This window comes from Aedes albopictus, chromosome 1 (genome assembly GCF_035046485.1).
Source record: "Aedes albopictus strain Foshan chromosome 1, AalbF5, whole genome shotgun sequence".
In the NCBI taxonomy this organism is placed as follows: domain Eukaryota; kingdom Metazoa; phylum Arthropoda; class Insecta; order Diptera; family Culicidae; genus Aedes; species Aedes albopictus.
Genome location: NC_085136.1, coordinates 282434448 through 282448554, shown reverse-complemented (window position 1 = coordinate 282448554; position 14107 = coordinate 282434448). Strand labels below are relative to the sequence as shown.

Sequence of the window (14107 nt, the reverse complement as noted above, 5' to 3'; positions counted from 1 at the left end):
CCAATGATTTCCAATTGGATTCACCAAATGCTCAAAAACCGATATCTCTTCTCGACATTGCGTCTTGCAGGGATTAGGAAATTGAGTGTTTGTGGATGCCCCCAAGGGGGAGTCTTATCACCGCTTTTGTGGAATCTCGTAGCAGATACGCTATTGAGGCAACTCAATAATTGCGGTTTTCCTACTTATGGTTTTGCCGACGACTACCTAACATTGTTAGTTGGTATGTGCATCAGCACCCTTTTCGACCTGATGCAAAACGCCCTTCAGGTAGTTGAGGGTTGGTGTCGCCAATATGGCCTTTCGGTTAATCCGAGTAAAACATCTATTGTTCTTTTCACGGAAAGGCGAAACCGTAATGGCGTTCGACCTTTGCGTCTCTTTGATTCTGAAATCGATGTGACTGAACAGGTAAAGTACGTTGGAGTCATTCTTGATTCCAAGCTTTCCTGGACACCTCACATTGAGTTCAGAATCAAGAAAGCTTGTATGGCCTTCGGGCAATGCCGGCGTACTTTTGGTACAACTTGGGGTCTAAAACCCAAGTATATCAAATTGATTTACACAACTGTGGTTCGGCCAATATTGGCTTATGGATGTCTTGTGTGGTGGCAAAAGGGTGAAGTGAGAACGGTCCAATCAAAATTAGGCCATCTCCAAAGGATGTGCTTAATGGCGATGTCTGGAGCGTTCTCTTCAACTCCTACGGCAGCGCTAGAAGTTCTCTTTGACGTTGCCCCACTACACATTCATCTCAAACAAGAAGCCCTTTCTTGCACTTACCGGTTACGGGTACTCGGTCTACTAGAGGAAACTCCTGTGAACCGCAGTTCAACACACACCTCGTTGTTTCCACTTTTGGTGAATTGGGACAAAATTGTCCTTGCTCCAAGTGATCTTACAATTGCTTGTAATTTTCCATATAGGACATTTTCCACGAAATTCCCTTCCCGGGAAGAGTGGACATCTGGTTATCTGGAAAGAAGTATTTCAGACGGCATCGTATGTTACACTGATGGCTCCCTTCTCGAAGGTCGAGCAGGTGCTGGTGTTTATTCTCGTGAGCTAAGACTGTATCAGTCTTATTCACTTGGTAGACACTGTACCGTTTTTCAGGCCGAAATCTTTGCTCTTATGTGCGGAGTGCAATAGCACTTCAGCAGCACGTAATGGGCAAAGTAATATACTTCTGTTCAGATAGCCAGGCTGCTATTAAAGCACTTGCTTCGGCCAACTCCAGGTCGAAGATAGTTATCGCTTGTCGAACTCAAATCGAGGAGCTGAATTCAGCAAACGCTGTTCACCTTCTATGGGTACCTGGTCATTCTTCCATCGCTGGAAATGAATTGGCTGATGAGTTAGCTCGCTCTGGAGCATCACATGACTTCATTGGCCCTGAGCCAGCTATTCCGATATCAAAGTGTTGGATTAAGCTTCAGATTCACACCTGGGCTGTCACTCAACACAGACAATATTGGAATAGTTTGGAGTCATGTCGTCAAACCAAATTGTATAGTGCTGAGCCATCTCTACGGGTGGCGAAGTATCTAACTAATCTGTCTAAGCAGAATTGCAGCATGCTGGTCAAAGCATTGACTGGCCACTGCCGACTCAGCTATCACATGGCGAATATTCAGCAAGCTGATTCATTTGCCTGTGATAGCTGTGAATCCGATTATGGAACTTCGTATCATTTGATATGTAACTGTCCAGTTTTCGCGCAACTGCGTTTCCGAGTATTCGGTAAACACTTATTAAGTGAAACTGACTTCAGAAACCTGAATCTTCAGGATATTCTGTTGTTCTTAACCCGCTGTGGTAAAGAGCTATAGGCTCTCTTTCGCTTTATGCGTTATTACAGTGCCCTTTTCAGGGCGCTGTTTGAACCCATTGTGGTACGCTTGTGCGTTAGTACCCTCTTCCAGGGTATTTTTCCTATTTCCCTACCTGTCCCTATCCCCATCCAAATCCTTTTTCCTTCCTTTTCCCTCAGGTAGATGATGAAATAGGCTGTTATTTTGGCGATGGCACAAATGTCCCAAATGGAGGATAACGTGCCTCTGGAGCCGGCCTTCTGATACCTGATACCTAGGACTTCTGAGAGTTGTTTTTGGGATTTCTACCAGAGTTCCGCTCAGGATTTCTTCAGGAGTTTTCCACGGGGTCTCTGCAGGAGTACCTGTTGGGATTTCTTCCAGAGGTTTTCTCAATATGCTTCCAGAGTTTTGCACTTGATTTCTTACGAAGATCCCTCCAAAATTTATCCAAATTTATTTCAGAAATGTTTCTTAGTGGATTTTCGGAATGGCTTCTCAACAGTGGTGGGGCTGGCTCACCGACACTTCCGGTCCGCTTTAGTGCTTTATGCATCATTGTGGCCAGGTGTTGCTCTAGTTTTTCCAACTGTATTGTAAAGCATGAGCGGTGATCCTTGGCATTCTTGTGTAAATTGGGGTAGGTACTCGAAATGTTGATCGATCACCGATTATTGCTGGCAGATGCAGTGGAAAGTTTGTCTTAATACGTATCAATCGTCTCTGACAAACGAGAAAAACTGACTTCACTGATTACCTGTCTTTGAGCCAAATTTGGTATAGAGTCTTCAGTCTCCGATTAATCGCTTCATGTTTGATGGAGGTTTTTAATCCAATGGGTAGCCGCTATCCGAATGAAGAGAGTAATGTTCCGCGTAATATATCACAAATCGAAAGAGGTACGGTACATTACGTGGAGCGGATATACTGAATTGGGTACCAGACCAAGTCCCTGCTGGGTGGCGCTAAATAGGTGAGCCATAGACAATAGAATCGTCAATGTCGTAGGGCATAGTATGTGACTATTGTCGAAAAAACACTATTTTTGGTCATTGTCCAACTAAGCGCATAACTATGTTAAGGTCAAGATTAGGACTATTTTTGGTCATTGTCCGCTAAGCGCATAACTATGTTAGGGTCAAGATTAGGATGAAATCATTGGTAAAATATAATAACACTTTTTAGTTTGTGTAGTTAGTTGAACTAGTGTTAACTTTTTATTGGGACATTTTCTGTAGGTTTATTCTGAATAACAATGCATTAGCTGCCCTTTAACTGAATTATTTTATAACAGTAAACAACATTATTCCTTCTTGATAAAAGATGTATGGACATAGAATTGCCAAACTATACATCTGATCAGATATTTTTCCGGTATTAAATTTGGGGTAGAGAGTTAAACACCTACGACAGACAAACATCACATGAACAAAGCTACCAATGTACCAAACCTTCTCTACTGTCTTCTCATTTCGCCGCTTCCTATCCTCAATTGAACTTATCTGACACTAGTTAGGACTGTCTGTGGGAGATCCGGGTTTCTAATTCTGTGTAGGACTTGTTAAAACGGGATGCCTGATATGTACTGCGGACAAATGGGCTGGAAGTACTGAGCAATCACAATTACTGTCGTACTAATCATATTAAATGCATGCTTTTCTACTTACATCCCGAACGTCGCCAACCGGCAAAGAGGACATGACGAAAAAACGCGAGATGGCCCTAACAAAAACTAGAAAGGCGATGAAAATGGTCACCGATGTAACGATATGGAAACAAAATAGATGAGAAATTATCGACCAAATCACAATCTATGAACATATCGCTAATGTTCTTTATCATTCTTTCTTTTTCTCGTTTCAGCAACAAAATCGAAACCTCTCTACTATCTCTTCATTTTCTACCTCTTCCCATCCTATTCCTACATCTTCCTATATCCTCTACCCCATCTATTTAATGTATCTGACACTTGTTGGGACTGGTAACGCCAGCGCCTGCCTGTGGAAGATCCCGGTGTGCTAATTCGGTGTAGGACATGTTAACGAGGGAGGCTTAGTAGGTCCACATCTGCCTACAAGCAGATGGGCTGACAGTTGTCGGCCTGGGTGTGGACTGAGCAATTACAATTACAATTACAATTTTCGGAATGGCTTCTCAACAGTCTATAAAGGGATTTTTGTGAAATTTTGCGCAGTTTCTCTAATGATTTCGCCTCTAGGAGATTTTCAGATTTCCTAGATTTCAGGTTTTCAGATTTCCACTCATGTTTCCACCTGAATTTTATCAAATATCTAATATAGAGAGATCCTAAAAGATGCACCCAGAATCCTGGACAATTTAAGGTAGGGATTCCGGGAAGAACTATGGGAGTAATTACTGGAAAATCTCTAAAAATCTCAGGAGGATCAGAGCAAAAAGGCCTCGAGACAACTAAGAAATAAAGCCTGCAAAACTTCTGAAAGAAATCGAGGGAAGATCTCGATGAGCGAAAGCTCCTGCAGAAATCCCAAAAAAAGACCCGCAGGAATAACATCAAAAGGAATTCTTCTACCCAACTAACATTTTCAGCGCTATAAGCTTCAGTCATTTACTTTCTGTTGTGTAACCATCGAGTAAAAGCAGTCAACGCTGAATAAAAGGAAAGCTAGTCAAATATTAATCATAAGCTAATACACGACTGCAAAACAAGCACCATACAGCTACCAAACTCGGTTTTCAGAAATCCATTGCTTGTCACTGGGGCTGCCTTTACTCTCCACTCTATTCCAACTCCGGGAGATTTCCCGGAAGATGTAAAAACTTGAACACATCGAATAGGAGTCCCTACTAACAAACAGCTGCTACTATACAGTTCAATTCGTTATACTGACAAATCCCCAAACCAGCATCGCTTTAAAGGCCGTTATGCGATTTCATTACGGCTAGAAGCTGTAATAAAGAAACTGTTGGCTTGTCGGATGTAAACATTATTGTCAAAACAAACTTTAAGCGGGATATATAGCTACTACACAAATTCGTTACAGCTATCCATCTCTGTGCTGTGAAATTATTTGGGTTGCTTTTATTGCACTTTAATTCAATGCCGGAAGATGTGCAAATCGAGTAAGAGTCCCAGCCACTACAACAGCTGCTTTTATACAGTACATTTTGTAATGTTGCCAAAACACAAAACAGCAGCGCTTCGTAGCCGTTTGAAGAACACTCTTTCAGCTAGAAGCTGGGAAGAAGAATATGTTGGCGCAACCACACAGCTTGTTCAATGTAAACATTATTGCGTTTGACGTTTCACAAGCTTTTGCAGCAAGATGAAGTTGGATAAGGTTTCTTGTGGCACAATTATGAAGCCTTGTCTGGAGTAAAACAAAACGGGATATTTTCTAGGTTATTTATATATAGCAATGTGGCAGCGAGGACATCATCGGGACCAGTGGATACGGAGATCGGGAGTTCAATTCCAAGTACCGGTAAGTGCTTTAATTATTCAATTTTAAAAGTGATAATTCCAGCTCCACATGTATTGCGTCACGGTATCCATAACCTAATTATATATAATCGTTTAATTTGGGGATGCCGTATAACTATTATTTAACAACTGCGAAAAGGCTGAAAAAGCGCCTTCTCAAGATGTTATTCAATTAGTGGTTACATAGGAGCCGAGAAAAGAGCTATGATTTCGTGGCATAGAAGCTGCTCGCACAGCATATACATGTGGATTAAGTTCGCCAGACTCATTGGTATAGGGCTTGCATAGACGCTTCCGTCCATATGTACAACACAGTAACTCAGCATCAAGCCGTATTGAGGACGCTTTGTTGACGTTTACATTCACAATAAATGTTAGTTGGGTAGGCGCTGAGACGAGACTCGCGAAGAGGAAAAAAAGCAACGTCAAGTGCAGCCCAACTGACCGGAACGGGAATCGAACCCGCCGTCTCCGAATTGGTGATCCATAGCCTTAACCACTTGGCTAACTGGAGACTCCGTGCCGTGAGTCCGTGATTCGAATTGACTCGGATGATCCTCCATCAGACCGAAATGGAATCGATGCTCAGGGCCCTTTCATCCAGTCACCATAGTTTTGACAAGGGTTCTTGTTATATTATGTAGCATACCAAACATCTACCTTGTTATAATAACCTTGATTCATTCAATTAGCTTTAACCTGACTGGCAACCTTGTTCATACAGTATGACCCATAAAAAAATGCGACAGTTTTCAAAGTCATCGTTCCCCTACTTCGAACTGATTAACCTTGCATGTATCTATTGGATAGTATAGTAGAGCCACTAATCTGATAATGGCAAAGATGATGATGATGATTGTGTACCCACCATCAGCGCAAGGATTACCTATGGCTGCAGAGTCAAACCCGAAGGGAATGATCTACCTGATGGTTTGTTGTAGCAGGGTAAGCTAAATTCACTGGAGACCTTCGGAAAACAACACAATGGTTGCTTTCTCGTGACAAAGTCTGGCCACCCCACGAACATTTGCCCGGAAACCAGTTCATTTAACTTCCTTAGGCTACCCCCCCCCCCAAAATCCCAAGTGTCATATAATTTAAAATAGAATTTAATTGATCAATTACCTTATTTCACCTGAACACCGCTGAAACGAATAGCTATTATTGACGTCATACTTACTAGCATTGAACGATAAAATTATCGGAACCCGAAATAAACAACTTATTGTTCAAAATACCACACCACTGCTCTCTCTAAGCATCTCCCACAAGAACCACCAGTCGTCGCATTCTGCTTTCTGTATGCTTTCAATTTCCCGCCGCATACCACCAAAGCACACAACGTATTTCCGCTCTCCCAACAAACACACACTCAGCCTACACTACGACTGTACACTAATCTGATAATGGCAAAGGGACATAAACTGATTTCATGCACTTACGTTTGGAAATATAACGTTGAACATATGGATGTCGAAATCGTCCACGCGCCAGAGGCCGTTTTTTAAGGATATCATTTTCTTTCAATTGCTTTCAATCACATTCAATCAAATTTTATTTTCAAAATAGTACTTTTATGGCTGGATAAGGTCTTCAGGAGTTCGTTGGTTCGTCGGACAAGAACGAAAAAAATATTTACTTATAAATTAAGAGACATTTTCTGGAGATTGAATTATTTGACAAATGATAATTTTTAGAAAATATAATGTTTTGAGCATGAAATTGTTTTTAAGTACTTAGTATTTGCACCTATCATAAAGGTAGGTTTATATGCCTTTATCGACAAAAAATTGTTTTGAAAAATGTTTAAACAGTGTTTAGTTTTTTATTAATTTATCTTAAATATGGTTTTTAATATGTAGCACCTTTTTTAGTTTTTGTTTCCTAAACATTTGAAATTATTTTTAAAATATTTTTCAAACATGGGCGTATTAAAGAGTACATATTTCTTCATTGTTCTCATGTGTTTAAAAGTTTCTATCTTAGTTCATTTTGCTCTGAAAATTAGAGGAAAACTTGATTTTATTTAGAAATTGTTAACAATTATAAGGTATCCCATATACGTAACCAATGAATATTTTGACAAAAATTTTAGAGATCCTGTATGACAATGACCTCCTTATTGTATCCTAATCCAAAAAAGTTTAATTCATTAGGGTTATTTTAGTAAAAATCATCAAATACCGCAAAAAAATGGAATGTCGCATTTTTTTATGGGTCATACTGTATTTGTATTTCCGCCCATATAAGCCATTGTTAACCGCCCAAAACGATTACAGCACATGTTATTGAACCTTCAACGGTACAACCTCGAAATTCAATATGTGACTGGCAAACAAAACGTTGTGGCTGATGCCCTATCCCGAGTCCTATTTGACGACGATGAGCTCAAGACCTACAACAAGTTGAACATCTTTCGTGTGTTCCGTTAGCTGGAGAAAGTGGATTTGTCGAGCTACCTCAGCGTTTCCGATAGCTGTCTGGCGAACATTGTCGAAGCAACATCTCAAGACGCTGCCTTGCAGAACGTGTTGGACTACATTCGGAACGGCTGGCCAAGGGTGATCGGGCGTGTTCCAGCTAATACCAAGATATATTTCAAGTACCGCGGGGATCTTTCGACGCAGGACGGTCTTATCTTCAGGAATGATCGAATCGTCATACCCCATTCTATTCAGCGATCTATGGTAGATCGGGTACATGTCAGCCATAATGGAATACAATCGACCTTGAAGTTGGCACGAGAAAACGTATTCTGGCCTGGCATGTCCTCGCAAATCATCGATGTCATCAAAGAGTGTCAAATTTGTGCAAAATACGCTCCTAGTCAGCCAAAACCACCAATGCAAACCCATGCGATTCCCATTTACCCATGGCAAGTTGTCTCAATGGATGTGTTTTTTGCTGACTATGCAGGAAGGAAACGAAACTTTCTTGTGACAGTGGACCATTATTCCTACTTCGTGGAATTGGATATACTGAAGGATCTGTCAGGCAAAAGTACAGTTGAGACCTGCCGAGTCAACTTCTCTCGACATGGTAGCCCGCAATTGGCTTCTTTAACGGTGTTTAGATAATTCGATATTCTGAATTTGCATGTCAAACTGAGCCGAAATCCAAATTTTCATAAATTTTGGAGCCCGGGAATTTTGAGCATTCCACATCCGCCCTCAATCATCAACAAGCTAACGGGAAAGCGAAAGCGGCGGTTAAGACCATGAAACGTTTGATCCTGAAGGCTGAAGACACTGGCGAGAATCTTTGGTACACTCTGTTGCAGTAGTCCGGTCAATCGACTCTTCTCTCGAAGCATTATGTTTCCAGTTCAAAACCGAATTAGCGACATTTTTTCTTCGACTTCCGCTGCTTTTGCCTTGCGTTAAACACAATGTCGGAAGTGGGGCGCTGTATAGAGCACCAGGTGTACAATACAGCGCCCCACTTCCGACATTGTGTTTAACGCAAGGCAAAAGCAGCGGAAGTCAAAGAAAAAATGTCGCTAATTCGGTTTTGAACTGGAAACATAATACTCGCTGTGGAGTTCCGGCTGTAGTGGAGAAGTATATTCCCAATGTCACGGAAGGCTATTGCGGAAAGAAGAAAGAGGACGAAATACTACTATGACAGGAAAACTCGAGAATTGCTTACGCTACAAACAGGAGATCCGGTACTAGTGCAGCTACATCCTGAAAACTCTAAAACTTGGACATCGGCAGTGGTAGATCACAAACTCAACGATCGTTCGTATGTTGTCAACACCGGCGGTTCAAGCTACCGTCGAGATTTGGTGCATATCAAACCGCGTAAGGAACCTGAAACGTGCCCTATTTTTCAACAAGCGTCTCAACCGGAAGCTCGAAGAGTCTCGTGCTATCGTACCAGTTGTCGATTTGGCTTTGGCTAGTCCGAGGCAAACAACACTATGTCAAGAATCATCTACTGTAGCCGATCCGAAGGATTCAGAACAGCGTGGACCTTCGGAAGATGTTCAACCTGAACCACCAGCACCACCGTTGCTAAACGTGCCGCCAACCATCAACGCAACTCTTACCATCTCTGGTGGTACCAGGCCGAAGCGTGAAAGAAAAATTCCCAGCAAGCTAAAACATTTTGTACTTGATCAGTGATTCATTTTTAAAGAGAAAAGAGGATGTTATATTATGTAGCATACCAAACATCTACCTTGTTATAATAACCTTGATTCATTCAATTAGCTTTAACCTGACTGGCAACCTTGTTCATATTTGTATTTCCGCCCATGTAAGCCATTTGCTATTGCTCATGATTTAGTTCAATAAACGCCTCTGACCTGTTAAGACGTCTCTCGAAGTCTTTCTGACTCATATTCGTTCTAACCAGGGCTACCGATTTTAAAGTAGCGTGTAGTATTTCCGAAAGCTGTTTTTTTTTTGTTCAACCATACTGTTGCTTGATAGCTCTTTACTGGAAAAGTGTAAGAGAATGTACTACACTTTCTCGCGGGTGAGATTTCACAAAAGAGCATTGTTAAGTGAGAACGATGATTGGTAGAGCGAATCACATCAAGTAAGCTGTGGGTGCTGTGTAAAAGAAAAATGCACTACTCATTGAATTCTCCTCAGAGTTGACCAACCCTGAGGATTTCTACAGTATGCGGCAGGAAAAAATGCGAAAGTGTTTTTCAACTTCAAACCTCATTTTCGTCCATTTCACATTAACCAATCTATGTTTCAACGTTCCATGATCTATAATAGGCTAGTTTTCTGAAAAGTTAATTAAAAAATTTCCCATTTTGGTCACTAACCTTTACAGGGCGGCGCCTGAAGATGAAGACAACCAGAATTTTCAAACCGCAGAAAATCGCACAGGTCGCTAAATTTCGCATCTGATAAAACAAAATTTTTGATTTTCTCTACAATATCATCAAATATATGTACTTATTTCATCTGGTATGTGAAACTACATGGCTCTGGATCAGTGTGGTCTGGTTGTTCATCGAATTTGAGCTAATTTTGTTACTGTTATAGTCATTTTGTTTAATGACCATTGGGCGCGCAGTTTATTGATATCCGCTTATTAGGCCTACATTATCACATGTTAAACATCAAATATGTTCATTTTTATTTTTCAGTGCTAGAATATAGACATTGACTGATACACTGTCATGAAAAAATAGTCATATATATCCCATATTTAGCGTGTAATAGTGCCTTGAACTTTTCGCATTTTTTCCTGCCGCACCCTGTAGGAGGAATCCTAGAAAGAATTCCAAGAGGAATCCTCGAAAGAATTCCCAGAAGAATTTAATGAGGAACCCCTGGGAAGAATTTCAAGAGGAATCCCCGGAGAGGAGAAATTCCGGAGAGCGATTCCCCCGAAGGAGTTTCAGGAGGAGTTGTTGTTTAAAATTCCTTGAGGAACTCCTGAAAGAATTCCAGGAGGAATCGCACTAACGGACAGCCTTTTTAAGACTATCTGCGGGAATTTCCTGAGGGAACTTCTTACGGAATTCTTGATAGATCTCCAGGAGGCATCCCAGAATCCTCCTGAAGGAATCTCTGAAGGGACTTCTGGAAGGATACCTGAGCGAATTCCTATTGGAATAGTCGAGGAAACTTCTGAATGATTCCTAATAAACACAAAGAGACATCCCTGAATCCTCCTAGAACTATAAGAAAGATTGGAAAGATCACCGAAAGATCTTCTGGAGCAATCCTTGAAAAATCAACTATAGGGCCTGAATCCTCGAAGGAACTTCTGGAATTATCCCTGGAGGAACTTCTGTAGGAAGGAATATCTAAAAGAACTCATAGAGAAATCCCTAAAAGAAATCCTGAAAAATTTCTATGCGGCATCCCGAAGATGAAACCTCGAAGGAATTTCAGGAGGGATTCTCGAAGGAATTCCTGTAGGAACCGTTGATGAAACTCCTGGAGTGATCTCTGAAGTATCTCCTTGAGCGATCCCTACAGAACGCCAGGAGAAATCCCTTGTTGGAATTCTTGGAAAGATCCCTAATCTTTGATGTATCTCTAGGAGGCATCCCGGAATCCTGAAATAATTTCTGAAGGAACTCCTGGAGTTATCTCTGAAGGTACTCCTGTCGAAATCTTCCTAAGAGATCTTCTGAAAATAAAATTCACGATGAAACTCCTAGACGCATTCATTGCTGAATCTTCTTGATGAGTTCTCTAAAGGAACTTTAGACGATTTCGCTATCCCAACATCGGGAACTTTACCAAAAAAGTACAAATAACACAAATCCATTCACCAAAACATAACATATGACAATTCCGCCACAAAAGAACAATTTCGTTCACCACAAAAAATAACATTTCGTTATTACCAAAACAGAAAGACAATTTCGTCAAAGCAACATCAGCCAAAAAAGAATATTCTGTTCACAACCTAATGGTAATTCTACAATAAAAGAACAATTCCATTCTTCACAAAAATAACAATTTGTTATTACAACAACCTGAAAACCAAAAGGGAATAATTTCGGAATAACTCAAAAGAAATTACACGTTCCTTGATCCTCGTCGCCACTTTTATATTCTTCGACAGAAGAATAATAAAGATGTTGACAAGTCCAAGGCTTGTGCCGTATCTGCTGTGTGGTCCAATGACCACCCGTATTTATACCACCGACGAACCGACGTGACAGTGGTGATTCAAAAGTGTCCCCCCCCCAAATTTAACGGTCGACCACCGAAGCGAGCGATCGCTTCTGTCAAATCAGCGCAGACGCGAACCGTTTCCTATATGAACACACGGGGGTTCGATGTCGAGCTATCAAATCATCGCGAGCCGTTATAGAGGTGGCGATAGTGTTTGGCTATTTTTCATCATGGCGTCGCGGACAACAAATTTGAATTTATTTGTTCCAGCTGTCACGTCGGTTCGTCGGTGTTTATACTACCTTAGGTAGACATAATGAATCATACCATTTAGGTATTGTCATGAATAGTATTTCATGTAGGTAGATATCCTATGCACACAACCATTAGGTAGACACTACACTGCGTAAATAGTTTGAGTAAAACCAGCATTACGGCAAAGATTTTGGTGAACAAAAGTATTTTTCCACATTCGAATTACATATTATTTGCATAGGTACATGCATACCCACAACTCTGTGGGATTTTCTTCTGAAAGATACTATAAAAGCCCACAACTTTTTATTCAAAATCAAAGTTTTTAGTTTAAAAAAATCTAAAAATCCATATCGGAATATTCAGATACATAGATTCCCCCTGAAACTACAGTCAACTTTCGGTCGTTGGGCTACGTTTAGGTGGGTTACGTTTTAACTGGGCGCCCGTTAGGTGGGCTATAGCCCAGTTAAAACGAAGTCAAACGTCACTTTTTGACGTGAAGCACGATTTGTCAAGGTTGGTAGCCCTGAATCTCTATTGTTAAAGATTATTTGACAGCTCAAAACTCAGCCCACCTAGTGAAAGTCTTTCACTAACTGGGCTAAGAGCTTAGTGCAACGAGCGAAAGTTGACTGTACCTATCTATTGCGTCGGCGTCTTGGTCGGCGTTAAGTCAGACCGGGCCATCCGTTTTTCAATAATTTCGAGTACACCCTGCAAGCACTAGACATTTCAAATCTCTATCATTATTTTCAGAAATACTATTATTCTTTTATGTAATGACTCATATGCATGAAAATAACGTCGAAAAGTTAAGTTAATTTTAGAGTTGCTTGTTCGGCTGTTCTATTTTCGGTAAAAGTTCGGTAAACATTATCGATGCTTAAGTAGAGTTTACTGAACGTTTGGTAATTTTTTGCCGAACTTCAGTAGTTGTGTTTTGCTGAAAATTCGGTAATCTGAACTTTTACCGAAAATAGAACAGCTGAATACGGTACTTTTTTTAAGTGTGTAACGAATTCTTCAGCTTATCTTTACCTGCCCGAAAAATCGCGTAGTCCACTCTGACTGAACGCCGACCATATCGAGGTGAGAAATCGCGACTCGAATGAGGTGACACACCGTGCAAATCAAATGAAAAGTCTAGAGATAAGTGACATTTCAACACACGTACACTAGCTTGAATTTTTCCATACACTCAGAAATAAAAGTATACACGGAATTACTATTATTTATGCATTTTGTATCCGCATCTCTCTCACTCTCTTTCTGTTTTCATGCTATCTGCCGTTTAGCCTGGGTTGAAGAGAAGTGTTTCGTCAACCCAGGCGAAGCACCAGATAGCATGAAAACAGAAAGAGAGTGAGAGAGATGCGGATACAAAATGCATAAATAATAGTAATTCCGTGTATACTTTTATTTCTGAGTGTACACAAAAATGCACGCCAATTCAAAGGCTATTCAGATTGCATATGAAAATATTACCCAATTAATTTGGGTAAAACGGCTAAATTATGATAAAACTAACAACCGGGGTAAGAGTGCATATATTTTCCCTCAAGTTTCACAACTACACCTACAAAAGAGACACGCATACATTTGAACGTGATTACCACTATACCTACTCGCATTTGAGTCGAGATCTCTAACCTCGATACCTACCTACATAGTTAACTCTTATGTGAAAAACAGAATGAACGACGATTACCTATGATTTCAGGTAAACAAGACGGGTAAATTTCTCGGAGTGTAAATTTGACGAGTTTGCTATATTTTGTTTTTAAAAATCACAAATATCCACTAGAACCAAAACAGTTTTCGGTTGCATATGGCTAATCTCACCTCGTAGGCTGGGAATTATATTCATAATCCGACGAAGCACTAAAATTAATAACAATTTAAACTTCAAACTGGAAAAATGCGATTGCTGGATTGTTATGTGCACTGCGAATCGTAAACAAATCGGTATTTTT

General features: G+C 40.6%; 1 protein-coding gene across 3 annotated transcripts in view; it reads right to left on the bottom strand.

Annotated features, from left to right (window-relative positions):
* The window catches only part of LOC134285665 (bolA-like protein DDB_G0274169), a 25110-nt gene extending 11003 nt beyond the window's left edge, over nt 1-14107 (bottom strand). The window contains exon 1 of one of the 3 annotated variants that reach the window (XM_062846903.1): nt 13977-14107. In XM_062846903.1, coding sequence (XP_062702887.1) covers nt 13977-14001 — 25 coding nt within the window. In that variant the 5' untranslated portion in view covers nt 14002-14107. Of the gene's footprint in view, nt 1-13842; nt 13865-13976 lie in introns of those variants that run through there. The other 2 variants (XM_062846902.1, XM_062846904.1) reach the window with 2 other exon arrangements.